The sequence below is a fragment of the Panulirus ornatus genome, chromosome 53, assembly GCF_036320965.1.
Source record: "Panulirus ornatus isolate Po-2019 chromosome 53, ASM3632096v1, whole genome shotgun sequence".
Lineage (NCBI taxonomy): Eukaryota > Metazoa > Arthropoda > Malacostraca > Decapoda > Palinuridae > Panulirus > Panulirus ornatus.
The window spans coordinates 6543037-6570781 of record NC_092276.1 but is presented as its reverse complement, the minus strand read 5'-3'; the positions used below and the strand labels follow the sequence as shown (position 1 = coordinate 6570781).

The following is a 27745-nucleotide window of genomic DNA, read 5'->3' as shown; positions in this document are numbered from 1 at the left end:
TATATATATATATATATATATATATATATATATATATATATATATATATATATATTGGAAAGGATCACAATTTTGCGCGTGATCAGGTATATTCTTATGAGTCCACGGGGAAAATGTGTTTCATTTTCCCCGTGAACTCATAGGAATATATATATATATATATATATATATATATATATATATATATATATATATATATATATATATATATATATAAACTGATATTTGCTCAGGACAGTATCACAGGACACCATTGGTCTCACCTGAGGAACCAAGCTGGCCAATCATGGCTTTCTGATCCTGAAGGGGAATACCCGACACATTTTCCTCCTTGCGTTGTACTTTCACTCCACCTGTATCTGGCTACGTGGTCCACGCATACGCCCAAAACCAATTTCGCAACTTAGGTTCGATTACCTATATTCCAGGGGCGCAAGACTGTCGCAAGAACTGGACGCCAGACAATTATAGCGCGACCGAGGCTCGCCCGGGCTGGAAGAGGCTGTCTGGCAAGCACACCAGGAAATGTTTAGCCAAGCAACGCGCCTTACCCAGCTCCACCTCCAGTGTGGAGAAAGTTTTTGCGGTGAACTTCTTGCTGTACTTTCTAAATACATTTCTAAGGTATTTCCAAATGGCATAAGACAGCTTCCTTCACTTTTAAATTGATTGAAACATGTGAGTTATCAGTGAACGGGGCATATATGTACGTACCTTACGGCTCACATGTTTCCCACCTTGTCTTTCAGAAGGACAAGCCTCTCATGTGGAACAGTTGTCATCTTACTGTTCCTCCTTATTATGGTGGACAACATATCACTCAAAACTAAGGTGCTGCTCCTGTTAAACGAACTGCAACTCATGCAGTAGTTAGAAATGGAGTAACTCCTTCCCCAACCACAGGAACTGGAACTCATGCTGTGGCTAGAAAAGGACCTCCACTGCTGATACAAGGAGTGTGTGGGTACGTAGAAGTACCGTGATGATGATGATGATACAGGAGCTGCAGCTGTATGTAAAGATTACATGTAGTTTGTGTGATAAGAAGTGATGCTCAACTGTGACAATGAGGAGTGACGTGAATCTGGACCAGAACTCAAGTGACGCAAGACACTACGTAGGTACACCAGGACCTTAACACAGCCAACAACCAATCAAGGAGGTACACAGGCTGGTACCTACCTACCTACGTGCACACTACACTACACACACACACACACACACACACACACACACACACTTGTGTCTCTCCATCTCTTCAACTAACAGAAAATTTCCTGTACCGACATTCGAACACGGGCTTCATGGATGAGATTAACGTATCTTAACCACTGAATCACATGGAATTACGTTCGACGTGTGTGTGTGTGTGTGTGTGTGTGTGTGTGTGTGTGTGTGTGTGTGTGTGTGTGTAATAGAAATAATCATTATTGTTTACTAAATTCAGTGGAAGCAACGGCTGTAAATATATAAAGAGATGGAAAAACATGAGAGGGAAACTACAAAAAGTGGGAGATACACAAATGCTTTTTGACTTACAGAGACAAAGTGAGGATCAGAAGGCTGGGTCAAGACACGATAACATATTATGAATGATGATCATAATGAATGAGATGGTAGTAGCAGGGGAGGGGAGACTCATACACCTCTCAATATATTCTTTCTTTCCAATGGTCATAACGACAACTACTCTCTACTCTTGGTAGCTCATACCGCTAAGATTGAGGTCATGTTGCTTACTGAGCAGAGTGGCCGTTGACTGGTTGTACAACAGAGACTGAACAGACCCTCTTATGGGCGTTGTCTAGTTACCCCTGTTGTGTGTGTAGTGGAGAGAGAGGATCAGGCGAGGAAGGTACATGTGAGCCTGACAACCATGAAAGACTGTGTAGATGTTTTCCCGTTCAGCAACAGGGAGTCCAAGTGTCCTGAGTCGAAGACGGACATAGAGAACACTGGTGATGATGATGGAGCAGAAATGTTCCTCCTGACCAAGTTTTATACCTAACGTGGCAGTTCTCGATGACCTGTGAGGACATATGATCAACTTACATAATAGAAAGTAGGACGTAGTTGGAGGCATGATTTATATGCTTGACCACAGTCTTGTTGTGGCTGAGGGCCATGTGGTTGCAGAGACCCAGTTTTGTGTTAAGGGCGTTTGGAAATACACTGTAGTTGAGAAAGGTGTTGACAACGTTATTAAGATTGGCTGAGTCGTCCACCGAACAAAGACATGTCCCTCAGGCTATAGTTTACAAGATTGAGAGAACACTTGAGGTCCCAACTCTCCCCCGTGGAACGCCACGGGTGAGGGACTGGAAGGTAAGATGGACACTCACAATAGCAAAGCTTCACCTGTGGCAGGGCAAGTTGACAAGCCACAAAGAACATTACACTCATCCTGCCGCTCCTGGCTTTGTGCATTATGGATGACAAGATCCTGCTGGCGTTACATGTGTCATCCAGTAAAACATCAAACTTTCGTAGTACAAGCTGGGTTACGTCAACCTCGTAGTACAAGCTGGGTTACGTCAACCTCGTAGTACAAGCTGGGTTACGTCAACCTCGTAGTACAAGCTGGGTTACGTCAACCTCGTAGTACAAGCTGGGTTACGTCAACCTCGTAGTACAAGCTGGGTTATGTCAACATCGTAGTACAAGCTGGGTTACGTCAACCTCGTAGTACAAGCTGGGTTACGTCAACCTCGTAGTACAAGCTGGGTTACGTCAACCTCGTAGTACAAGCTGGGTTACGTCAACATCGTAGTACAAGCTGGGTTACGTCAACCTCGTAGTACAAGCTGGGTTACGTCAACATCGTAGTACAAGCTGGGTTACGTCAACCTCGTAGTACAAGCTGGGTTACGTCAACATCGTAGTACAAGCTGGGTTACGTCAACCTCGTAGTACAAGCTGGGTTACGTCAACATCGTAGTACAAGCTGGGTTACGTCAACCTCGTAGTACAAGCTGGGTTACGTCAACCTCGTAGTACAAGCTGGGTTACGTCAACATCGTAGTACAAGCTGGGTTACGTCAACCTCGTAGTACAAGCTGGGTTACGTCAACATCGTAGTACAAGCTGGGTTACGTCAACCTCGTAGTACAAGCTGGGTTACGTCAACCTCGTAGTACAAGCTGGGTTACGTCAACCTCGTAGTACAAGCTGGGTTACGTCAACCTCGTAGTACAAGCTGGGTTACGTCAACCTCGTAGTACAAGCTGGGTTACGTCAACATCGTAGTACAAGCTGGGTTACGTCAACCTCGTAGTACAAGCTGGGTTACGTCAACCTCGTAGTACAAGCTGGGTTACGTCAACATCGTAGCACAAGCTGGGTTACGTCAACATCGTAGTACAAGCTGGGTTACGTCAACATCGTAGTACAAGCTGGGTTACGTCAACATCGTAGCACAAGCTGGGTTACGTCAACATCGTAGTACAAGCTGGGTTACGTCAACATCGTAGTACAAGCTGGGTTACGTCATCATCGTAGTACAAGCTGGGTTACGTCATCATCGTAGTACAAGCTGGGTTACGTCATCATCGTAGTACAAGCTGGGTTACGTCATCATCGTAGTACATGCTGGATTACGTCATCATCGTAGTACAAGCTGGGTTACGTCAACATCGTAGTACAAGCTGGGTTACGTCAACATCGTAGCACAAGCTGGGTTACGTCAACATCGTAGTACAAGCTGGGTTACGTCAACATCGTAGTACAAGCTGGGTTACGTCAACATCGTAGTACAAGCTGGGTTACGTCATCATCGTAGTACAAGCTGGGTTACGTCATCATCGTAGTACAAGCTGGGTTACGTCATCATCGTAGTACATGCTGGGTTACGTCATCATCGTAGTACATGCTGGGTCACTAGCATAGCAGACCCAACACTCACAGCTCACCCTAGCACAGCAGACCCACACCCACAGCTCACCCTAGCACAGCAGACCCACACCCACAGCTCACCCTAGCACAGCAGACCCAACACCACAGCTCACCCCAGCACAGCAGACCCACACCCACAGCTCACCCCAGCACAGCAGACCCACACCCACAGCTCACCCCAGCACAGCAGACCCACACCCACAGCTCACCCCAGCACAGCAGACCCACACCCACAGCTCACCCCAGCACAGCAGACCCACACCCACAGCTCACCCCAGCACAGCAGACCCACACCCACAGCTCACCCCAGCACAGCAGACCCACACCCACAGCTCAACCCAGCACAGCAGACCCACACCCACAGCTCACCCCAGCACAGCAGACCCACACCCACAGCTCACCCTAGCACAGCAGACCCACACCCACAGCTCACCCCAGCACAGCAGACCCACACCCACAGCTCACCCCAGCACAGCAGACCCACACCCACAGCTTCAGCAAGACAGCAATGGCTGCGGAGTGTTATATGTCTTCGATAATCTCCAGTTTATGAAAAATGAACGATCATTTATTCATATTTTCACAATGGCTAAGTTATAGAAGAATATATCATACGTAAAATACGAACAGAAAAATGCAAAAATAAGAAAATAAGTTTCCTAATATATAACAGAGTTGTCCAAGAAATGAAGAGGACCTGGTGGGTAAGTGACGTAATGTGTGTGTGTGTGTGTGTGTGTGTGTGTGTGTGTGTGTGTGTGTGTGTATAGTGGCACCTGTGAAGACGTGTCCACATTCACCATCACCTCCACACTCTCAAGCATCGATCAAAGTCGATGACTATGAAGCAAGTGTGTCAGTAGCCGCGGTCGTCTGCTCATGTTACACACCATCATCAGGTGACACGTCTGTCCCTCTCATATCTCGCTACTTCAAGCCCCAGGCCTGGCCACACCACCACTACTCGCCTCGCTATCTCAACCATTACTCACACCTGCCCACTGGAGCAACACTTAAATGACTGTTAAGTGTCAAGTGGGCTGCTGCCTTCATTCCACAAAGTCTCTCTCTCTCTCTCTCTCTCTCTCTCTCTCTCTCTCTCTCTCTCTCTCTCTCTCTCTCTCTCTCTCTCTCACATATAACATTGTACACCAAATAACGTAGGAGAACTCCTGGGTGAGGGTGTGTGGCTCCCAGTTGTGCTGTGATGTACAGTAGGCGACGCGCTACCCCTGCAGCCGGTGTGGCTGACCACCTCTTGCCTGCTACACTTACTATCTTAATTATCTGTCTCTCAGCAGCACCATCCCAGCAGCACCATCCCAGCAGCACCATCTCAGCAGGGCCATCCCAGCAGGGCCATCCCAGCAGCACCATCCCAGCAGCACCATCTCAGCAGCACCATCCCAGCAGCACCATCCCAGCAGCACCATCCCAGCAGGGCCATCCCAGCAGCACCATCTCAGCAGCACCATCCCAGCAGCACCATCCCAGCAGCACCATCCCAGCAGCACCATCCCAGCAGGGCCATCCCAACAGCACCATCCCAACAGCACCATCCCAGCAGCACCATCTCAGCAGCACCATCCCAGCAGCACCATCCCAGCAGCACCATCTCAGCAGCACCATCCCAGCAGCACCATCCCAGCAGCACCATCTCAGCAGCACCATCTCAGCAGCACCATCCCAGCAGCACCATCTCAGCAGCACCATCCCAACAGCACCATCCCAGCAGCACCATCCCAGCAGCACCATCCCAACAGCACCATCCCAGCAGCACCATCCCAGCAGCACCATCCCAACAGCACCATCCCAGCAGCACCATCCCAGCAGCACCATCCCAACAGCACCATCCCAAGCAGCACCATCTCAGCAGCACCATCCCAGCAGCACCATCCCAGCAGCACCATCCCAGCAGCACCATCCCAGCAGCACCATCCCAGCAGCACCATCCCAGCAGCACCATCCCAACAGCACCATCCCAGCAGCACCATCCCAGCAGCACCATCCCAGCAGCACCATCCCAGCAGCACCATCCCAGCAGCACCATCCCAGCAGCACCATCCCAGCAGCACCATCCCAGCAGCACCATCCCAGCAGGGCCATCCCAGCAGCACCATCCCAGCAGCACCATCCCAGCAGGCCATCCCAGCAGCCATCCAGCAGCACCATCCCAGCAGCACCATCCCAGCAGCACCATCCCAGCAGCACCATCCCAGCAGCACCATCCCAGCAGCACCATCCCAACAGCACCATCCCAGCAGCACCATCCCAGCATCACCATCCCAACAGCACCATCCCATCCAGCCATCCCACATCACCATCCCAACAGCACCATCCCAGCAGCACCATCCCAACAGCACCATCCCAGCAGCACCATCCCAGCAGCACCATCCCAGCAGCACCATCCCAGCAGCACCATCCCAGCAGCACCATCCCAGCAGCACCATCCCAGCAGCACCATCCCAGCAGGGCCATCCCAGCAGCACCATCCCAGCAGGGCCATCCCAGCAGCACCATCCCAGCAGCACCATCCCAGCAGCACCATCCCAACAGCACCATCCCAGCAGCACCATCCCAGCAGCACCATCCCAACAGCACCATCCCAGCAGCACCATCCCAACAGCACCATCCCATCAGCACCATCCAGCAGCACCATCCCAGCAGGCACCATCCCAGCAGCACCATCCCAGCAGGCACCATCCCAGCAGCACCATCCCAGCACCATCCCAACAGCACCATCCCAGCAGCACCATCCCAGCAGCACCATCCCAACAGCACCATCCCAGCAGCACCATCCAGCACCATCCCAACAGCACCATCCCAGCAGCACCATCCAGCAGGCCATCCAGCAGCACCATCCCAGCAGCACCATCCCAGCAGCACCATCCCAGCAGCACCATCCCAGCAGCACCATCCCAACAGCACCATCCCAACAGCACCATCCCAGCAGCACCATCCCAGCAGCACCATCCCAACAGCACCATCCCAGCAGCACCATCCCAGCAGCACCATCCCAACAGCACCATCCCAGCAGCACCATCCCAACAGGACCATCCCAGCAGCACCATCCCAACAGCACCATCCCAGCAGCACCATCCCAGCAGCACCATCCCAGCAGCACCATCCCAGCAGCACCATCCCAACAGCACCATCCCAGCAGCACCATCCCAACAGCACCATCCCAGCAGGACCATCCCAACAGCACCATCCCAACAGCACCATCCCAGCAGCACCATCCCAGCAGCACCATCCCAACAGCACCATCCCAGCAGCACCATCCCAACAGGACCATCTCAGCAGCACCATCCCAACAGGACCATCCCAGCAGCACCATCCCAGCAGCACCATCCCAACAGGACCATCCCAGCAGCACCATCCCAGCAGCACCATCCCAACAGGACCATCTCAGCAGCACCATCCCAACAGCACCATCCCAGCAGCACCATCCCAGCAGCACCATCCCAGCAGCACCATCCCAACAGCACCATCCTAACAGCACCATCCCAGCAGCACCATCCCAGCAGCACCATCTCAGCAGCACCATCCCAGCAGGGCCATCCCAGCAGCACCATCCCAGCAGCACCATCCCAGCAGCACCATCCCAGCAGGGCCATCCCAAAAGGATGATGGTTAGAGAGTGAGTTGGGAGGTCCAGTGTGTACGTAAGAGGGATGGATGATGATGGTGTTGCATGCCCTTATGTGCACCTTTTGTAGTTGCCTTTTTTGTGTGGTAGATAAGGAGGAAGACCAGGCAAGGAAGACATACACGAGTTGGTCAAGAGTGAAAGTGGTGTAGATGTTGGTGAGATCAAGCGCAGGTACTTCAAGTGTCTTGAGTCTATGGAGAAAGTGGGGGACGATGGCTGAGGGACTGGATGACGTGTCTCCTGCAGTTTGTCCAGAGTGACACTGATACACAATGGGGTTCCAGCCAGCCTACATAAGACAGTGGGACCCACTTGAAAGCTAGAGCAATGTACGTGACTACAGTCTTAATCTGGTTCATGTTGGCAGTAGTCCAGCTTTACAAGCTCTGCAGGACGATGTGGTCTGCAGAGCTTAAGGTGTTGTGTCTGTAAAGTGAACTCCCTCACAGATTGTTTAATACTTACACAACAAGCTAAACATAAGACAAGGGAACACCACACTTGTTACTCTCATAAAGCAATCCAACATTATCAGCCAGTACCGGGAAGCCAACCACTCCACTATAGTGAGGGCAGGAGGAAACCTTTTACTGTACGTGATCATCATGACGACACACTTCCTCCTCACCCATACATACATAATGACGTAAACACTTCCTCCTCACCCATACATACATAATGACGTAAACACTTCCTCCTCACCCATACATACATAATGACGACACACTTCCTCCTCACCCATACATACATAATGACGACACACTTCCTCCTCACCCATACATACATAATGACGTAAACACTTCCTCCTCACCCATACATACATAATGACGTAAACACTTCCTCCTCACCCATACATACATAATGACGTAAACACTTCCTCCTCACCCATACATACATAATGACGTAAACACTTCCTCCTCACCCATACATACATAATGACGTAAACACTTCCTCCTCACCCATACATACATAATGACGTAAACACTTCCTCATCACCCATACATACATAATGACGTAAACACACAAGTTAAGGAAGACACGCTGGGGGTCACACTCTTAACTTATTCCCAACCAGTTCTCAGTCGTATCATCAGCATCTTCAAATGTGGTTGTGACCATGATAGTCTAACTTTGTTAATGGATCAGTCGTTAGACAAGAACAAATGTACGTGTGTACATGTACACAACTAAGAGTGTATCAACATTCATTTGTTACCATCAGAACCGAACCACGCTCGTGTTTAACTATACACATCTCAATAGTTTGCATGTAATAATTGGTTGCGTTCACCGTTCATTTGTATTATGTTCTTCATGGGTTAAACACTTACTAATGACCAACAACATTAACATATGTTCTTCATGGGTTAAACACTTACTAATGACCAACAACATTAACATATGTTCTTCATGGGTTAAACACTTACTAATGACCAACAACATTAACATATGTTCTTCATGGGTAAACGTCTACCTAACACCAACATTAACATACTCATGACACGAGAGACAGACAAAAGATAAAGAATTAGAGGATTTTAACGACGTGAAATTATTTACTGACATCTTCACTACAGAATAATATAATGTAGATTGATTGAGTTATGATTCACATTACTGACATCTTCACTACAAAATAATATAATGTAGATTGAGTTATGATTCACATTACTGACATCTTAATTTCTAAATGATATAAATACTTTGATTTATTACCTAATGGTTTGCTGACATATTGTTCATAGTTACTGACATCTTCACTACAGAATAATAGAAGTATGTATTCATCACAATACTAAGGACCTAAAAATTTCTAAACAAGGAAAATAACATTGCTGAGTCTCCAACAATACTTAGGAATATAATCAAAGATATGAAACAAAAACATAGGAGTCCAGAATGATTTGTTTAAGGCTCCAGTCACAGACAGAAGTCCACATCAAGGCCGAGCCTTAATTGAAATAAGGAGAGAATTATGAAAATGAAAAAAATAATAATACTAAAACAAGAGATAGTACTGACCAATTTTGGGAAAGATGAAAAAACGGTCTTTTGAAATGTGCGGCAGGTCATAGTTTTTGGGAAAGACATGAGAAGGTACAGAGTTCCAAAGCTTCGACATGTAGGGAAAGAGGCAGCTGTCAAAACAGCCTACCCTTGAGTTGTTGATGGCCACACAATAATCATGTGACACAGAAGCTTGCCGAGTATTGTGTGGTTAGCTAGTTGTGTGGGCACACAAGCAGCCAGCTCTCGGGAGCAAAAACCAAAGTAATACTTATAGGGGAAGGGGGTCAATTTTGGAAGTTAGCCTGGAACAGTTTATAAGTCGCACCGCTTTCGACTCAACTCTTCCAAGTAAAGATACAGAGCTAGAACCACCCCAGATGTGAGAGCAGTACACCATACAAGAACGAATCAATCCCTTGTATAAGCGGAGCAGCTGTTCAGAAGAGAAGTTTCCACATCTAAACAGGACACCAGCTTCTCAGAGGCGGACTTAGCAATTCCTGTAATGTGAGGTTTCCAAGAGAGTGCATATTACAGTAATAACAAGTATGTTCAACGAGTAAAGAGGTGAAATTACAGAACCGTCAAAGGAGAGACGAAAGTTGTGAGGAGTTTTCAATAGAAAGATGGGTAGAAACTGGGTCTTGGAGGCATCAAAATTAACAAGATTTTGTCTACCCTTCTGAGATATCCTGTCCAAGTCTGAGTTTATTGAGGAAGCTGTGTCAAGACCGAGAGGTAGATCGAGTAAGAGCAGAGGGAGTGGAACTGAAGGATGTAGATGAATGCAGTGCTGAGGTGCATCGGATCATTGTGAAGGAGAGGAAATCTTTGAAAAAAAAAAAAAGGAAAAAAAAGTGAAGGGGATGGGACAGAACCTTGAGAGACACTGCTGTTGATGGTAAAAAGGGAGAGGGTGATGCATCAACAACCATAGACATAGATCGGCCGGAGAGGAAGCTAGATATAAGGGAGCAACGTGAGGAAGGGAAACCTAAACAGGTGAGCTTGGAGATGAGACTTCGATGCCACACCGTGTCAAAAGCCTTAGATATGTCATGCACTACCAAGAAGTGGAAAACATGTATAGAGCAAGTACAAATACATCTCAGAGAAAACATAAAACAGTTCCACGTAAGAAAAAAAAATGGTAATCATGTAAAAATCAAGCCGTCTGAGAGAGCATGATAAGCCATCCAGCGAGGCCTACGATGACTGCTACCCTCTGGTAGTACTACCAGACCTCTGGGAGTACTACCAGACATCTGGTAGTACTACCAGACCTCTGGGAGTACTACCAGACCTCTGGGAGTACTACCAGACCTCTGGGAGTACTACCAGACCTCTGGGAGTACTACCAGACCTCTGGTAGTACTACCAGACCTCTGGGAGTACTACCAGACCTCTGGTAGTACTACCAGACCTCTGGTAGTACTACCAGACCTCTGGGAGTACTACCAGACCTCTGGGAGTACTACCAGACCTCTGGTAGTACTAACAGACCTCTGGGAGTACTACCAGACCTCTGGTAGTACTAACAGACCTCTGGGAGTACTACCAGACCTCTGGTAGTACTAACAGACCTCTGGGAGCACTACCAGACCTCTGGTAGTACTAACAGACCTCTGGGAGTACTACCAGACCTCTGGTAGCACTACCAGACCTCTGGTAGTACTAACAGACCTCTGGTAGTACTAACAGACCTCTGGGAGTACTACCAGACCTCTGGGAGTACTACCAGACCTCTGGGAGTACTACCAGACCTCTGGTAGTACTAACAGACCTCTGGGAGCACTACCAGACCTCTGGTAGTACTAACAGACCTCTGGTAGTACTAACAGACCTCTGGGAGTACTACCAGACCTCTGGGAGTACTACCAGACCTCTGGGAGTACTACCAGACCTCTGGGAGCACTACCAGACCTCTGGTAGTACTAACAGACCTCTGGGAGTCCCACTTCGTCTGTGGAAGTACCACAGGACCTAGAGGAATGCCACGGAAGGTTAGAGACTTTTGTCCGGCCGCTGAAAGTGTAACGTGACTTGCAGGAAAGCCACTGGATCTAAGAGTGCTACTGGACCTTCGGGAGTGCCAATGAGCATGTAGAGTATCAGTGGATCTCCGGTACTGGCACCAGACATGCCATCAAGAAAAGACGTAATCACGTAATGTGGTGGCCAAGATGACCACAGTTCAAATGTCATGCATAGTGAAGTGAGGGGGACGAAGACTGTGGCGTTCCCGAGGACGTGCTATAAAGTATTGGCTCTTCTGCCTCAAGAAAATCAGTTGTTTCATGTGCCGTGTCTGCGTTAGGCCGCACCACAACTTGACGTGAGCGTACCGGGCGTCCGTCGGAGTCGTGCATCCAGGAAAAATGACGTGAGGATATTAGGCGTTCGTCGGAGTCGCGCGCCAACACTCAAAAATACATCAACCTTTGATGTTCACTTTGCCTGCAGATATCCTGCACGTGAACGTACGTAGGAAACCCAGACGACAGGAGACGTGACGATCTACCACGAGATTATCTGCTGGAGGACATTACACAGGACTTGTACCTCTACAGATGGAGACGTGATCCTGACGCAGACCTTCAGCTACGATGACGTAGGTCACTCATGAAAGTGTGAGATATTGTTTGCACAATGCCAGTAGGGATGTTGTCAAGGTAGTATGTGGATGACATCCATTATGTAGTAAGATTACTTAGCTCTAACTCAAGGAAAGTGGTGGTGAAGTATAGTGTACATATACTGTGGCCGTCTCTAGTCTTGAGATAAAGGTTGGGTGCCATAAGCTAGAGTGATGAGACCAGTTGGTTATGAATGGTGGTATTACAAACTGTAACAAACTGGCAAGCAAACTTCCACAACATCAGAACGAATTAGGTTAACATTATTACCCTTGATTACTGGATTATCATACTAAGATCTCAGCATGAACAATATATTGACTCATTTTATAAAGAATATTTAAAATGTGTTCATAGATGTAATCACGACATGTTAGTGACATTCACTGCCACACACAACTGGCTTCACTTTCCATTATGATTTGAAATCTTTTGAATTGTCTTTAATGTTAGAATGTGACGTCACACGTGCTAATATAATTCTAATATTCCATATATATTTTCTTTAACTCTCTTGTCCTCACCAAATTATCTTCATAAACTAAGTGTATAAGAGTGAGGTCACAGTGCGGACTGTGTCAAGCCATGATAACGGTACATTCTCACAATATTCAAGTCTTCCATTATTCACTTCAAAACCTGCCACACACACTCTCTTTCAGAGAAGCGTCCGTCTACTGACGATACTCTGAACCAAGAGGACAAGCCGGAGCCTTTCACATTTCACATACAAGGTTAAGTACTTCTGAATGGCATATTAAATGGCACACACCAAAATATGTCCCAATCGTGCCTACGTAGGATGATCAGAAACATTATATAATGTGATGATAACATACATAGGTAACGGAGAGCCTGATGGTGCGTGATGAGGTTCTCAGCCGGAGAACAGAAACCTATATAGCTAATTCATGTAGACAGAGACACGATAATAACGTGATGAGACACAGTAAAGATCAGTACAGAACATCTTGGATAATCTTGGACATGGGTACAAGAAGGACATAAATGAATACACTTAACAAGGAGGGGCTAAGTGCACTACCCTACCCAGTACTAAGTTCAGTCTTCTCGACTTCACTTGTGGGAGAGAACCAGTGTATGTAAGCAGTGCCGACACCACGTTTCCTACTGAACTATTCTGTGTGTTGGGTCAAGCAAGTGATGACAAAGGTGATATTTTAACTCCTATTTTCTTGTTCACAGCCCTGAGGCAAGCACAGGGTGTGGCAAGACACGCCACTACTTACTACTCGGAAAGGCAACGCTCACTCTTGCTCACATTCATAACAAAACTAAGTTTTTGTTTCATTAAAAAAGATAAGATGATAGGAAAATGGACGGACGAAGAAAATGCAAGGAGAACGGAATAAGGACACGAAAAAATATCTACTTCCAAATATATCAAGAAAACACGACAGCTTTAAACATCTACTTCCAAATATATAAACAAAACAAGACTAAGCTTTAAAATATCTACCTCCAAGTATATATAAACAAAACAAGACTAAGCTTTAGAATACACAATAAGCCTATCGAGATATTAAGAAAATGAAGCGTAATGGAGGGTGAAATACACAGATGGGTGAGGCAGAAGGAAAAGGAAAGACCAAAACAGAGAGCTACGTACACTTATGATAAAGTCATATAAAATCAAGCAAACGTACGATAATCAGATACAAGTATAGAAAAGAAATACTGGTTATATATATATATATATATATATATATATATATATATATATATATATATATATATATATATATATATATATATGTAGATCTGTTTCTACATGGAAAGGTATAACCTTTTGTATCAACATGAAGTTAAACTGATGAGGTTTGGCTTTCGTCATCATCTACACAAACCTCAAATAGATTACGAAAGGAAAGTTCAACTTTGCTTGAAATTCGTAAAACGATCTTCATATTACTCACATGGATATATCTTAGTCAGCCCTCGTTCATCTAAGCAAAAAGTTGATCAGCAACTCTCGGGCATTGAGAGCTGAGGACTCTCGCCAATAGCGGGTCATCCTACCAACTCTTGGAAACCATACCACTTAGAAACCTTGTCTTCTAGTTCCTGGAAACATTAATTCCTGGAAACCTTAGCTCCTAGAAAAATTAGCTCCTAGGAACGTTAACTACAGAAAACATTAGTTCCTGGATACGTTAGTGACTGGACATATTTGCTCCTGAAAACGTACCTCCTAGAAACGCAAGCTCGCTTCAGTGCAGCTTTATCTCCTGGGAACATTAGCTCCTGGAAACTTTAGCACCAACAATCGTTGGCTCCTGGATACGTCAGCTAGAGGGTATGTTTGGTCCTGGATACCATCCTGGAATCGTTTGTTCCTGGAAACGTTAGCTCGTGCAAATCTTACCTCCTGCAAACTTTAAGAATGCCACTCTATTCGGGTACAAAATGGTTACTTCCTTCTCCGTTGCCTTAATATTTTTTTCCTTCTGCAGCAACTCATAAAGGCATCGTATGCAATTTTGAAAAAAAAAATAGATGAGTACTGTCTGCAAGGTCAGAGAAAGTTGACACAGACTTAGCACCAATGTTTTCTTTTTCCTGCAACTACGAATGTGATAGGAGCATGACCTTTGATTCCAGGTTAGGCGTGTTCTTTTTACTTTGTTGCCGCTTTTTGTACAATCAAGTTTTTGTGGCGCTTGCAAGCGGGAGGTTGCATTCAGGTACTGGGGCTGGACGGACTGTCATACAAGGCTATAATGGAGTCTGTTATGTGTGTCACTAAGATGTTAACTCTGGATAAACATCAACACAGTACATAGCCTAGATTTTAGGGGTAATATGACTCGCAATTATTATCATCATTACTTAGGGCTGTATCATGAAATAAGTCTGACTGGCTGGCCACATTTAACCTGTATTCTCAAAAGTTCCTGTGGACATGTGACCGAGTTAAACCAATCTCAAATGATGGCAATAATTGCTGCCAATATGTATATACTTATGTCAAGCTAAACCTTTCACAGTAGTAACTTCAGGACAAGCAACTGTTTGTAGGAATGCAGATAACTAGATCACTGAACCAAATAACCCAGATTCAGAAAACACATGCAGAGTTAGCAATTACTACAATAAATAAAAACTCCAACAAGAAATAACCTACATTATCGGTAAACTAAACGAAGGAATTATCAAAATAAACAATAATTAGAAGTGAACATATGTTCCACTACTGTTAGTTGTCGTGGGTGGAAATAGTGAGCCAACTGTCTCCTGTCTTACTAGAAGAGACATTAAAGTAAAACTCTTCATTTCAGATAAACATAATGAGGAAGAACAATATATACATGTACATATTCATACTTGCTGCCTTCATCCATTCCCGTCGCCACCCCACCGCACATGAAATAGCTTCCCCCCGCGAGGCAACGCTAGGAAAAAACAAAAAAAAAGCCACATTCGTTCACACTCAGTCTCTAGTTGTCATGTGTAATGTACCGAAACCACAGCTCCCTTTCCACATCCAGGCCCCACAAAACTTTCAGTGGTTTACCCCAGACACTTCACATGCCCTGGTTCAATCTATTGACAGCACGTCGACCCCGGTATACCATATCTTTCCAATTCACTCTATTCCTTGCACGCCTTTCACCCTCCTGTATGTTCAGGCCCCGATCCCTCAAAATCTTTTTCACTCCATCCTTCTACCTCCAATTTGGCGGGAAGTGGAAAATTCGCTGAATCTGAACAACATGAGAACACTTACAGTAGTTTATCATCATGTACAAAGTCAGTGCAGCAAGACGGGAGCACAGAAAATGTGCATCACGGCTATGGTTAAGTACATTGCAAGTGCAGAGGATATGTCTGATTATAGTGCAGGCCATAGTAAGTAGGTAGCTAGGCTTCATGTTGCAAACAAGAAGTATGCAAGCGGTTTAATCTTAAAGAACAATATAGAAGTCTTCGATATGTACCAACCTGATTATAATGTCTGAGACTACAACATGTAATAATGACTCGCAGCAGAAGGGTACTACGTATAGCAGTGCTATAATTTATATTGGAATTTAGAGGGACTAGGTATAGCAGTGCTATAATTTATACCGGAATTTAAGGTACTGACATTTAAACATTTTCAAAAATTCAATATTTCATATTGCGTGACAGGGAAGCCATTGTTATGTACCCAGCTGGCTATACTGTGATCTAGCTCGCTTGGTATGGATGCCTTCCACACAACAACCTAGTCCAAACCTGGCCAGTACAGGTGGCTTAACCCTGAGCTGAGAGCAAAGCCCTGATACGTACATATATGTAGCACTTCTAGTGTAACACTGGCGATACGTACATATATGTAGCACTTCTAGTGTAACACTGGTGATACGTACATATATGTAGCACTTCTAGTGTAACACTGGTGATACGTACATATATGTAGCACTTCTGGTGTAACACTAGTGATACGTACATATATGTAGCACTTCTGGTGTAACACTAGTGATACGTACATATATGTAGCACTTCTGGTGTAACACGGGTGATACGTACATATATGTAGCACTTCTGGTGTAACACTGGCGATACGTACATATATGTAGCACTTCTGGTGTAACACTGGCGATACGTACATATATGTAGCACTTCTGGTGTAACACTGGTGATACGTACATATGTGTAGCACTTCTGGTGTAACACTAGTGATACGTACATATATGTAGCACTTCTGGTGTAACACTAGTGATACGTACATATATGTAGCACTTCTGGTGTAACACGGGTGATACGTACATATATGTAGCACTTCTGGTGTAACACTAGTGATACGTACATATATGTAGCACTTCTGGTGTAACACGGGTGATACGTACATATATGTGTAGCACTTCTGGTGTAACACTGGTGATACGTACATATATGTAGCACTTCTGGTGTAACACTGGTGATACGTACATCTATGTAGCACTTCTGGTGTAACACTGGTGATACGTACATATATGTAGCACTTCTGGTGTAACACTGGTGATACGTACATATATGTAGCACTTCTGGTGTAACACTGGTGATACGTACATATATGTAGCACTTCTGGTGTAACACTGGTGATACGTACATATATGTAGCACTTCTGGTGTAACACTGTTTATGAACATTCATGATATTAATCATTAATGATGATGATGATGAGGTTGGTGTGCGAATGTAAACATTACTGCTGTACCAACGCTGGATAACCGTAATAACCCCAGTGATTATTTACGTACGACCATCAAATGTACAAATAACACTGGTATACCGTCCCACCATAAGGTAAGCCTCCCTACCGTCCCACCATAAGGTAAGCCTCCCTACCGTCCCACCATAAGGTAAGCCTCCCTACCGTCCCACCATAAGGTAAGCCTCCCTACCGTCCCACCATAAGGTAAGCCTCCCTACCGTCCCACCATAAGGTAAGCCTCCCTACCGTCCCACCATAAGGTAAGCCTCCCTACCGTCCCACCATAAGGTAAGCCTCCCTACCGTCCCACCATAAGGTAAGCCTCCCTACCGTCCCACCATAAGGTAAGCCTCCCAACCGTCCCACCATAAGGTAAGCCTCCCTACCGTCCCACCATAAGGTAAGCCTCCCTACCGTCCCACCATAAGGTAAGCCTCCCTACCGTCCCACCATAAGGTAAGCCTCCCTACCGTCCCACCATAAGGTAAGCCTCCCTACCGTCCCACCATAAGGTAAGCCTCCCAACCGTCCCACCATAAGGTAAGCCTCCCTACCGTCCCACCATAAGGTAAGCCTCCCTACCGTCCCACCATAAGGTAAGCCTCCCTACCGTCCCAACATAAGGTAAGCCTCCCTACCGTCCCACCATAAGGTAAGCCTCCCTACCGTCCCACCATAAGGTAAGCCTCCCTACCGTCCCACCATAAGGTAAGCCTCCCAACCGTCCCACCATAAGGTAAGCCTCCCTACCGTCCCACCATAAGGTAAGCCTCCCTACCGTCCCACTATAAGGTAAACCTCTCTCTCTCTCTCTCTCTCTCTCTCTCTCTCTCTCTCTCTCTCTCTCTCTCTCTCTCTCTCTCTCTCAGACCGACCTGACAAAATAGTTTCCATTGTACGTTGGATTTTTCGTTCATTTTTGTTCCATCATTGTCTTCGTTCAAGTGTGTGGCAGTAATATGTATTCATGTACCTCTCTCATGTCCTACCATATACTTAACACGTAAGTTGGTCATTATATCCCACCTTGTCTTATACCAAGGAAGACAACCTAACCATCACCTGGAGTGTTAGTCAGAGTGCAGTAATTAACCACGTTCATTACTGCTCGTATACATTAGGCTTTATGTGTAATGTGATAATCGTTTCCTTTAATGACCTACACAGCACATAAATCTGAACTGAATCACTTGATTACATTCCATGTACAATACACCTCTCACGCAAGGAAACAGACGAAAGAAATGGCCCAACTCACCCCCATACACATGTATATACATACGTCCACACACGCAAATATACATACCTACACAGCTTTCCATGGTTTACCCCAGACGCTTCACATGCCTTGATTCAATCCACTGACAGCACGTCAACCCCGGTATACCACATCGATCCAATTCACTCTATTCTTTGCCCTCCTTTCACCCTCCTGCATGTTCAGGCCCCGATCACACAAAATCTTTTTCACTCCATCTTTCCACCTCCAATTTGGTCTCCCTCTTCTCCTCGTTCCCTCCACCTCCGACACATATATCCTCTTGGTCAATCTTTCCTCACTCATTCTCTCCATGTGACCAAACCATTTCAAAACACCCTCTTCTGCTCACTCAACCACGCTCTTTTTATTTCCACACATCTCTCTTACCCTTACGTTACTTACTCGATCAAACCACCTCACACCACACATTGTCCTCAAACATCTCATTTCCAGCACATCCATCCTCCTGCGCACAACTCTATCCATAGTCCACGCCTCGCAACCATACAACATTGTTGGAACCACTATTCCTTCAAACATACCCATTTTTGCTTTCCGAGATAATGTTCTCGACTTCCACACATTCTTCAAGGCTCCCAGAATTTTCGCCCCCTCCCCCACCCTATGATCCACTTCCGCTTCCATGGTTCCATCCGCTGCCAGATCCACTCCCAGATATCTAAAACACTTCACTTCCTCCAGTTTTTCTCCATTCAAACTCACCTCCCAGTTGAATTGACCCTCAACCCTACTGTACCTAATAACCTTGCTCTTATTCACATTTACTCTTAACTTTCTTCTTTCACACACTTTACCAAACTCAGTCACCAGCTTCTGCAGTTTCTCACATGAATCAGCCACCAGCGCTGTATCATCAGCGAACAACAACTGACTCACTTCCCAAGCTCTCTCATCCCCAACAGACTTCATACTTGCCCCTCTTTCCAAAACTCTTGCATTCACCTCCCTAACAACCCCATCCATAAACAAATTAAACAACCATGGAGACATCACACACCCCTGCCGCAAACCTACATTCACTGAGAACCAATCACTTTCCTCTCTTCCTACACGTACACATGCCTTACATCCTCGATAAAAACTTTTCACTGCTTCTAACAACTTGCCTCCCACACCATATATTCTTAATACCTTCCACAGAGCATCTCTATCAACTCTATCATTCAACAAACCTTCAAAATACTCACTCCATCTTCTCACATCACCACTACTTGTTATCACCTCCCCATTTGCGCCCTTCACTGAAGTTCCCATTTGCTCCCTTGTCTTACGCACTTTATTTACCTCCTTCCAGAACATCTTTTTATTCTCCCTAAAATTTAATGATACTCTCTCACCCCAACTCTCATTTGCCCTTTTTTTCACCTCTTGCACCTTTCTCTTGACCTCCTGTCTCTTTCTTTTATACGTCTCCCACTCAACTGCATTTTTTCCCTGCAAAAATCGTCCAAATGCCTCTCTCTTCTCTTTCACTAATACTCTTACTTCTTCATCCCACCACTCACTACCCTTTCTAATCAACCCACCTCCCACTCTTCTCATGCCACAAGCATCTTTTGCGCAATCCATCACTGATTCCCTAAATACATCCCATTCCTCCCCCACTCCCCTTACTTCCATTGTTCTCACCTTTTTCCATTCTGTACTCAGTCTCTCCTGGTATATATATATATATATATATATATATATATATATATATATATATATATATATATAGGCAAGTGTTTTGGGAGCAGCTGAATGAGTGTGTTAGTGGTTTTGATGCACGAGACCGGGTTATAGTGATGGGTGATTTGAATGCAAAGGTGAGTAATGTGGCAGTTGAGGGAATAATTGGTATACATGGGGTGTTCAGTGTTGTAAATGGAAATGGTGAAGAGCTTGTAGATTTATGTGCTGAAAAAGGACTGATGATTGGGAATACCTGGTTTAAAAAGCGAGATATACATAAGTATACTTATGTAAGTAGGAGAGATGGCCAGAGAGCGTTATTGGATTACGTGTTAATTGACAGGCGTGCGAAAGAGAGACTTTTGGATGTTAATGTGCTGAGAGGTGCAACTGGAGGGATGTCTGATGATTATCTTGTGGAGGCTAAGGTGAAGATTTGTATGGGTTTTCAGAAAAGAAGAGTGAATGTTGGGGTGAAGAGGGTGGTGAGAGTAAGTGAGCTTGGGAAGGAGACCTGTGTGAGGAAGTGCCAGGAGAGACTGAGTACAGAATGGAAAAAGGTGAGAACAATGGAAGTAAGGGGAGTGGGGGAGGAATGGGAGGTATTTAGGGAATCAGTGATGGATTGCGCAAAAGATGCTTGTGGCATGAGAAGAGTGGGAGGTGGGTTGATTAGAAAGGGTAGTGAGTGGTGGGATGAAGAAGTAAGAGTATTAGTGAAAGAGAAGAGAGAGGCATTTGGACGATTTTTGCAGGGAAAAAATGCAAGTGAGTGGGAGATGTATAAAAGAAAGAGACAGGAGGTCAAGAGAAAGGTGCAAGAGGTGAAAAAAAAAAAAGGGCAGATGAGAGTTGGGGTGAGAGAGTATCATTAAATTTTAGGGAGAATAAAAAGATGTTCTGGAAGGAGGTAAATAAAGTGCGTAAGACAAGGGAGCAAATGGGAACTTCAGTGAAGGGCGCAAATGGGAACTTCAGTGAAGGGCGCAAATGGGGAGGTGATAACAAGTAGTGGTGATGTGAGAAGGAGATGGAGTGAGTATTTTGAAGGTTTGTTGAATGTGTTTGATGATAGAGTGGCAGATATAGGGTGTTTTGGTCGAGGTGGTGTGCAAAGTGAGAGGGTTAGGGAAAATGATTTGGTAAACAGAGAAGAGGTAGTGAAAGCTTTGCGGAAGATGAAAGCCGGCAAGGCAGCAGGTTTGGATGGTATTGCAGTGGAATTTATTAAAAAAGGGGGTGACTGTATTGTTGACTGGTTGGTAAGGTTATTTAATGTATGTATGAATCATGGTGAGGTGCCTGAGGAATGGCGGAATGCGTGCATAGTGCCATTGTACAAAGGCAAAGGGGATAAGAGTGAGTGCTCAAATTACAGAGGTATAAGTTTGTTGAGTATTCCTGGTAAATTATATGGGAGGGTATTGATTGAGAGGGTGAAGGCATGTACAGAGCATCAGATTGGGGAAGAGTAGTGTGGTTTCAGAAGTGGTAAAGGATGTGTGGATCAGGTGTTTGCTTTGAAGAATGCATGTGAGAAATACTTAGAAAAGCAAATGGATTTGTATGTAGCATCTATGGATCTGGAGAAGGCATATGATAGAGTTGATAGAGATGCTCTGTGGAAGGTATTAAGAATATATGGTGTGGGAGGCAAGTTGTTAGAAGCAGTGAAAAGTTTTTATCGAGGATGTAAGGCATGTGTACGGGTAGGAAGAGAGGAAAGTGATTGGTTCTCAGTGAATGTAGGTTTGCGGCAGGGGTGTGTGATGTCTCCATAGTTGTTTAATTTGTTTATGGATGGGGTTGTTAGGGAGGTAAATGCAAGAGTTTTGGAAAGAGGGGCAAGTATGAAGTCTGTTGGGGATGAGAGAGCTTGGGAAGTGAGTCAGTTGTTGTTCGCTGATGATACAGCGCTGGTGGCTGATTCATGTGAGAAACTGCAGAAGCTGGTGACTGAGTTTGGTAGTGTGGAAGAAGAAAGTTAAGAGTAAATGTGAATAAGAGCAAGGTCATTAGGTACAGTAGGGTTGAGGGTCAAGTCAATTGGGAGGTGAGTTTGAATGGAGAAAAACTGGAGGAAGTGAAGTGTTTTAGATATCTGGGAGTGGATCTGGCAGCGGATGGAACCATGGAAGCGGAAGTGGATCATAGGGTGGGGGAGGGGGCGAAAATTCTGGGGGCCTTGAAAAATGTGTGGAAGTCGAGAACATTATCTCGGAAAGCAAAAATGGGTATGTTTGAAGGAATAGTGGTTCCAACAATGTTGTATGGTTGCGAGGCGTGGGCTATGGATAGAGTTGTGCGCAGGAGGATGGATGTGCTGGAAATGAGATGTTTGAGGACAATGTGTGATGTGAGGTGGTTTGATCGAGTGAGTAACGTAAGGGTAAGAGAGATGTGTGGAAATAAAAAGAGCGTGGTTGAGAGAGCAGAAGAGGGTGTTTTGAAGTGGTTTGGGCACATGGAGAGAATGAGTGAGGAAAGACTGACCAAGAGGATATATGTGTCGGAGGTAGAGGGAACGAGGAGAAGAGGGAGACCAAATTGGAGGTGGAAAGATGGAGTGAAAAAGATTTTGTGTGATCGGGGCCTGAACATGCAGGAGGGTGAAAGGAGGGCAAGGAATAGAGTGAATTGGAGCGATGTGGTATACCGGGGTTGACGTGCTGTCAGTGGATTAAATCAAGGCTTGTGAAGCGTCTGGGGTAAACCATGGAAAGCTGTGTAGGTATGTATATTTGCGTGTGTGGACGTATGTATATACATGTGTATGGGGGGAGGTAGGGCCATTTCTTTCGTCTGTTTCCTTGCGCTACCTCGCAAACGCGGGAGACAGCGACAAAGTATAATAAAAAAAAAAAATAATAATAATAATATATATATATATATATATATATATATATATATATATATATATATATATATATATATATATATATATATATATATATATTTTCCAAAAGGAACAGAGAAGGGGGCCAGGTAAGGATATTCCCTCAAAGGCCCATTCCTCTGTTCTTAACGCTACCTTGCTAACGCGGGAAATGGCGAATAGTTAAAATATATATATATATATATATATATATATATATATATATATATATATATATATATATATATATAGATGTGTATGTATAGGTATGTATATTTGCGTGTGTGGACGTGTATGCATATATATGTGTGTGGGGGTGGGTTGGGCCATTTCTTTCGTCTGTTTCCTTGCGCTACCTCGCAAACGCGGGAGACAGCGACAAAGCAAAATAAATATAGAAATAAAAGTAATACGTTATCGACGTCTCCCGCGTTAGCGGCGTAGCGCAAGGAACAGACGAAAGAATGACCCAACCCATCCACATACACATATATATATATATATATATATATATATATATATAAACTGTTGGTCAGGTTCAAGTGTCATGCATGATGGAAGATAGTAAGAGCATATGTATCACAGTAATATTCCTCTACTCTTGCCTTACTAATGTTCCAGTAATGATGATCAAGCTACTCTGTTATCTGCATAAACCAGTGTAAATCTGGGGTCTTCATATGTCTGTATGGTGCAAATGGACACTGCTAGACATATTATGGGTACAGTGCGCTCCCCTGTGTTGCCTGCCACCTCTCCATATAACAAGCTGCTGTGGCAGATGTCTACACATATTACAACCCCACACTCTACGGTTTCCTGCACTTCACCCCATGGCTCCCTGTCCAGGGCTTTGCCCAAATCTATATATAAAATACACGACCTTTAATCCCATCTTCACTCCTTTTCGACAGTAATTCTTAGTAGAAAAAGTAAACGTTAATACAAACAGTTCTCGTCTGGGTTACGTAGAAAAGACATAACATTGAATATTATCAAATAACATTATTCTTGGCTCATATTCATGCTTTCTTACATCCTCCGAAAATGTTGCAGATAAAAAGTAAATGCGGACTGGCTTCTTGCACACCACGTGGGAATCACTGACGCTCTCAATATGACCACGACACAAGTCAAACATCATCACAACTTTACAACTCCAGCTCAGTTGTATGTACATAAAGTCAGTCATACTCTAAAGTCGGGCACATAACCAAGAAAACCCTTCACCAATGATTGTGTGAGACGAGGTAGCGATGCTTCATCATAATCAAAATATTACTGTCACGACTATTACAATGACTTAAGTCATCTGTCGCCACTATTATAATAACTTAAGTCAAACAAGCTAATCACCTTCCATGGAGTTTTTACTATCCTTGATGCTGAGGACAAAAGCTTGACTGCCAACTGAAGGAGGAAGCCCTGACTAAAACCTTGTCAACCCATCTGAGGAAATAAGTTAGCTGTTAATCTATGCACTACACTATATTACATCCTTATGATACTTAATGTGTCATAACCATATGGAAACAACAATTAGGCATTTAAGAGTGCTCTCTAGGGTCTGAAAAAAAAAGTGTGAAGAACTTATTCACTCTTAGGTCTTTTAGAAGGATAAAACATCTAAATAGTATTCAGTATGTTATGTTCCATGACCCAGTTCTCCCATTTCCATGTATCCTCTGCAATTTTATGCAACAATTTTGTCCACCATGGTCTTTCCAGGAACATAACCCTCGCACTGGTAAAGGAATTGGTCTACTGTTTTTTCCCTACTCCTAGTTAGAAAAAAAAAATTATACATGAGCAAACTGTTGTTTGTATTGAATCATCATTCTTGTCAACAGTTACTAGTTTCTTTAAATGTTTTCTTTTTCACAAATTCAGTCCATTAAAACTTTTGGGTGCATGATATCAGTTTTGATAGCAGTGCATTGTATTTACTCACCCTGAAAAAGTGTGGCAAACAGTTATTCCTGTGTGGACAGAGGGATGATGAAAAGTGAAGACTAACAGCAATTTCATGGGCTGTAAAAATGAAAAAAAATCAAAGAACAATAATGAGAAAACTATAACTTATAAAAAGAAATCTTCTAGCCTTTAAAGGTTAACCAGGGCAAAACATACATAAATCTGCAACTGGAAAATTTGCCTCCATGGTATAAAATGTAAATCCGGACAACCTAACTTTGATTTGATGCAGAAGCACTGAGAACTGAACTACGAGTGATGGTAGAGGCACTGGCACAGACGGTGGTAGTAGTGGTGGCAGGGGTCATTCCAGGTGTGATGACAGATATGGTTAGAGATTGGTGATAGGAGTGATGTTAGGATTAACTTGCTTAACTAACCCATGGCTGAGGTTTCGGGTTGAGATGTTCTGATAGAATAGGATGGGTTACCTGTCGGCTGGCAATCATCACTCCAGATTCCCCACGCCCTAAGAACAACCTTTATAACAAAAAAAAAAAAAAAAAAATTACTAGTAACATGCAACAAAGTGTAAATGTACATGAATAAATGCATTTCAGTATGAGTACATGTAATTTTTTTGTGCTTATTTCTATTTTTGCGTCTTTTTCTTCTCTGTGCATTTGTTTGGAGAAACTTATCTATAAGTACAAGGAGGGAATCTTATTCTTTAGGGTACAATGTCTTTAAATGCATTCATTATCAATATAACTCTAACAGCATTCTGACAGGCTTGCTATTTGCGGTTTTTCACTTAACTTGTTCTAATCATTTATCCTTCTCTGTTTATAACAGTTTTTCATATAGTTCCAACCTCCCAAAGTAAACATCCCCTCTATTCATGACACATAGATACCCTTAGTCAATCTCTCTTCGCTCATTCTCTTCAAACTCTGAGCCATATCAGCACACCTTGGTCAAATCTCTCAATCAGACTGTGCTTACTATAACACCTCCCTCTAATAATGTTATTCCTTACAAGACCAAGCCCCCACAAACCACATACCATCTTCAACATGTCCACCCTCTTCATTTTTTTTTCTTTTTTCAATTTGGGCTGAAGAATCACATCGTTATATATATTAATGATTTGGATATGGGAATAACCAGGGGCTTAAGTAAATTTGCAGATAGAAAAATATTTTGGTTGGGGTGGTATGTGAAGTGAAAGTCATGGAGAGTTGTCTGAGGAAGAGTGAAGAGGTTATGAAAGCCTAGCCTAAATGAAATGCAGAAAGGCGACTGGAGTGGATGGTATTTACTAGGGGGGTGGGGGGTGGGAGGGGTGACGTGCTGTTAATTGGTTGGTAAGTATGAATCATAATGTGGTGCCTGAAGACTGGCAGAATGCATGGATAGTGCCATTATATAAAGGGAAGGAGGATAAAGATGAGTGTTCCAACTAGAGAGGTATAAGTTTCAGTATACCTGGTAAGTTCTATAGCAAAGTCTATATAGATTGAGACGGTGAGCATCAGATTGGGGAGGAGCAGCGTGGTTTTAATTGTGGTCGAGGATGTGTGGATCGGGTGTGTGCCTTAAAGTATGTACAAAGTGGGAAATATTTAGAAAAAAAATAGATGGATTTGCATGTGGCATTTATGGATCTGGAGAAGTCATATGATGGGGTGATGAAGATGCCACAATCATCATTTTCTTTTCTAACTTGTCCCATGAGTTGATAAATCAATAAACAAATTTGCACATAAGTAAATAATTTACAAAATCGCTCCCGTGAACAATGCTGCTGATAAAAAATATATAAAAATTCAACATGCATTCCTCGACATCAGGCCAATGGACTCATCCTAATGTCTACATTGAACTACATTATATTTCTGTACCGCCCTTAACATCTAAACACAAACTTATATACAGATTTTAATCCAATGAACCTCTCCGAAGGCAAAATTATATAAAATCTGCACAAAGAACATGGCTTGAGCTTATGGGGAGCATTCTCTGTTGACTTTCTTTGCCTTCATTAATTGTTTCTTCCACTAACACCATACTCTCAATATCCAATCAACTTTCTCTACCCATCCAAGACATTCAGTAACTCACCTTCATGTACGTCACGTCAAATCAATTCGTTACAACTTGGAATACGAGATATTTCACAATATTCATGCAACTCTTTTCCTACATGTTTGTATCACTTGGCAGAGAAGGCGTCGTCCATTTAATCCCCAGTGACCAATGAGAGACCACCAGACGGAGGTATGTACTTCGCGTCTCGACCAATCACGTGTCACCTTCAAGGCGGCGGGATTTAAAGAAGTTCTATCATCAACATTTGTTGATGCAGTAAGATAAAAACTCAATAAACTCATACCATTTATATATACACTTGTTACATTAACAAACTTGTTATCAGTGATGGCAGTTTTCGTATATATAAGTTATATGGACTACTCGTTGCACTTAGTAGATGATACTGATATTCTCGAATGATGAATTATCCCGTAGGAGCCATAAACCATCTTCATGGGTCTATAAGAAGAGGGACTCTACATCTCAACTAAGCTACTTAATCAGTAGATTTATTTATTAT

General features: G+C 44.1%; 1 protein-coding gene across 3 annotated transcripts in view; it reads right to left on the bottom strand.

Annotated features, from left to right (window-relative positions):
- The window catches only part of LOC139765203 (uncharacterized), a 91364-nt gene extending 64011 nt beyond the window's left edge, over positions 1–27353 (bottom strand). The window contains exon 1 of one of the 3 annotated variants that reach the window (XM_071692502.1): positions 27256–27353. In XM_071692502.1, the coding sequence (XP_071548603.1) occupies positions 27256–27261 (6 nt within the window). In that variant the 5' untranslated portion in view covers positions 27262–27353. Of the gene's footprint in view, positions 1–25571; positions 25656–27255 lie in introns of those variants that run through there. The other 2 variants (XM_071692499.1, XM_071692500.1) reach the window with 2 other exon arrangements.
- Between the last annotated feature and the right edge of the window lie 392 nt (positions 27354–27745).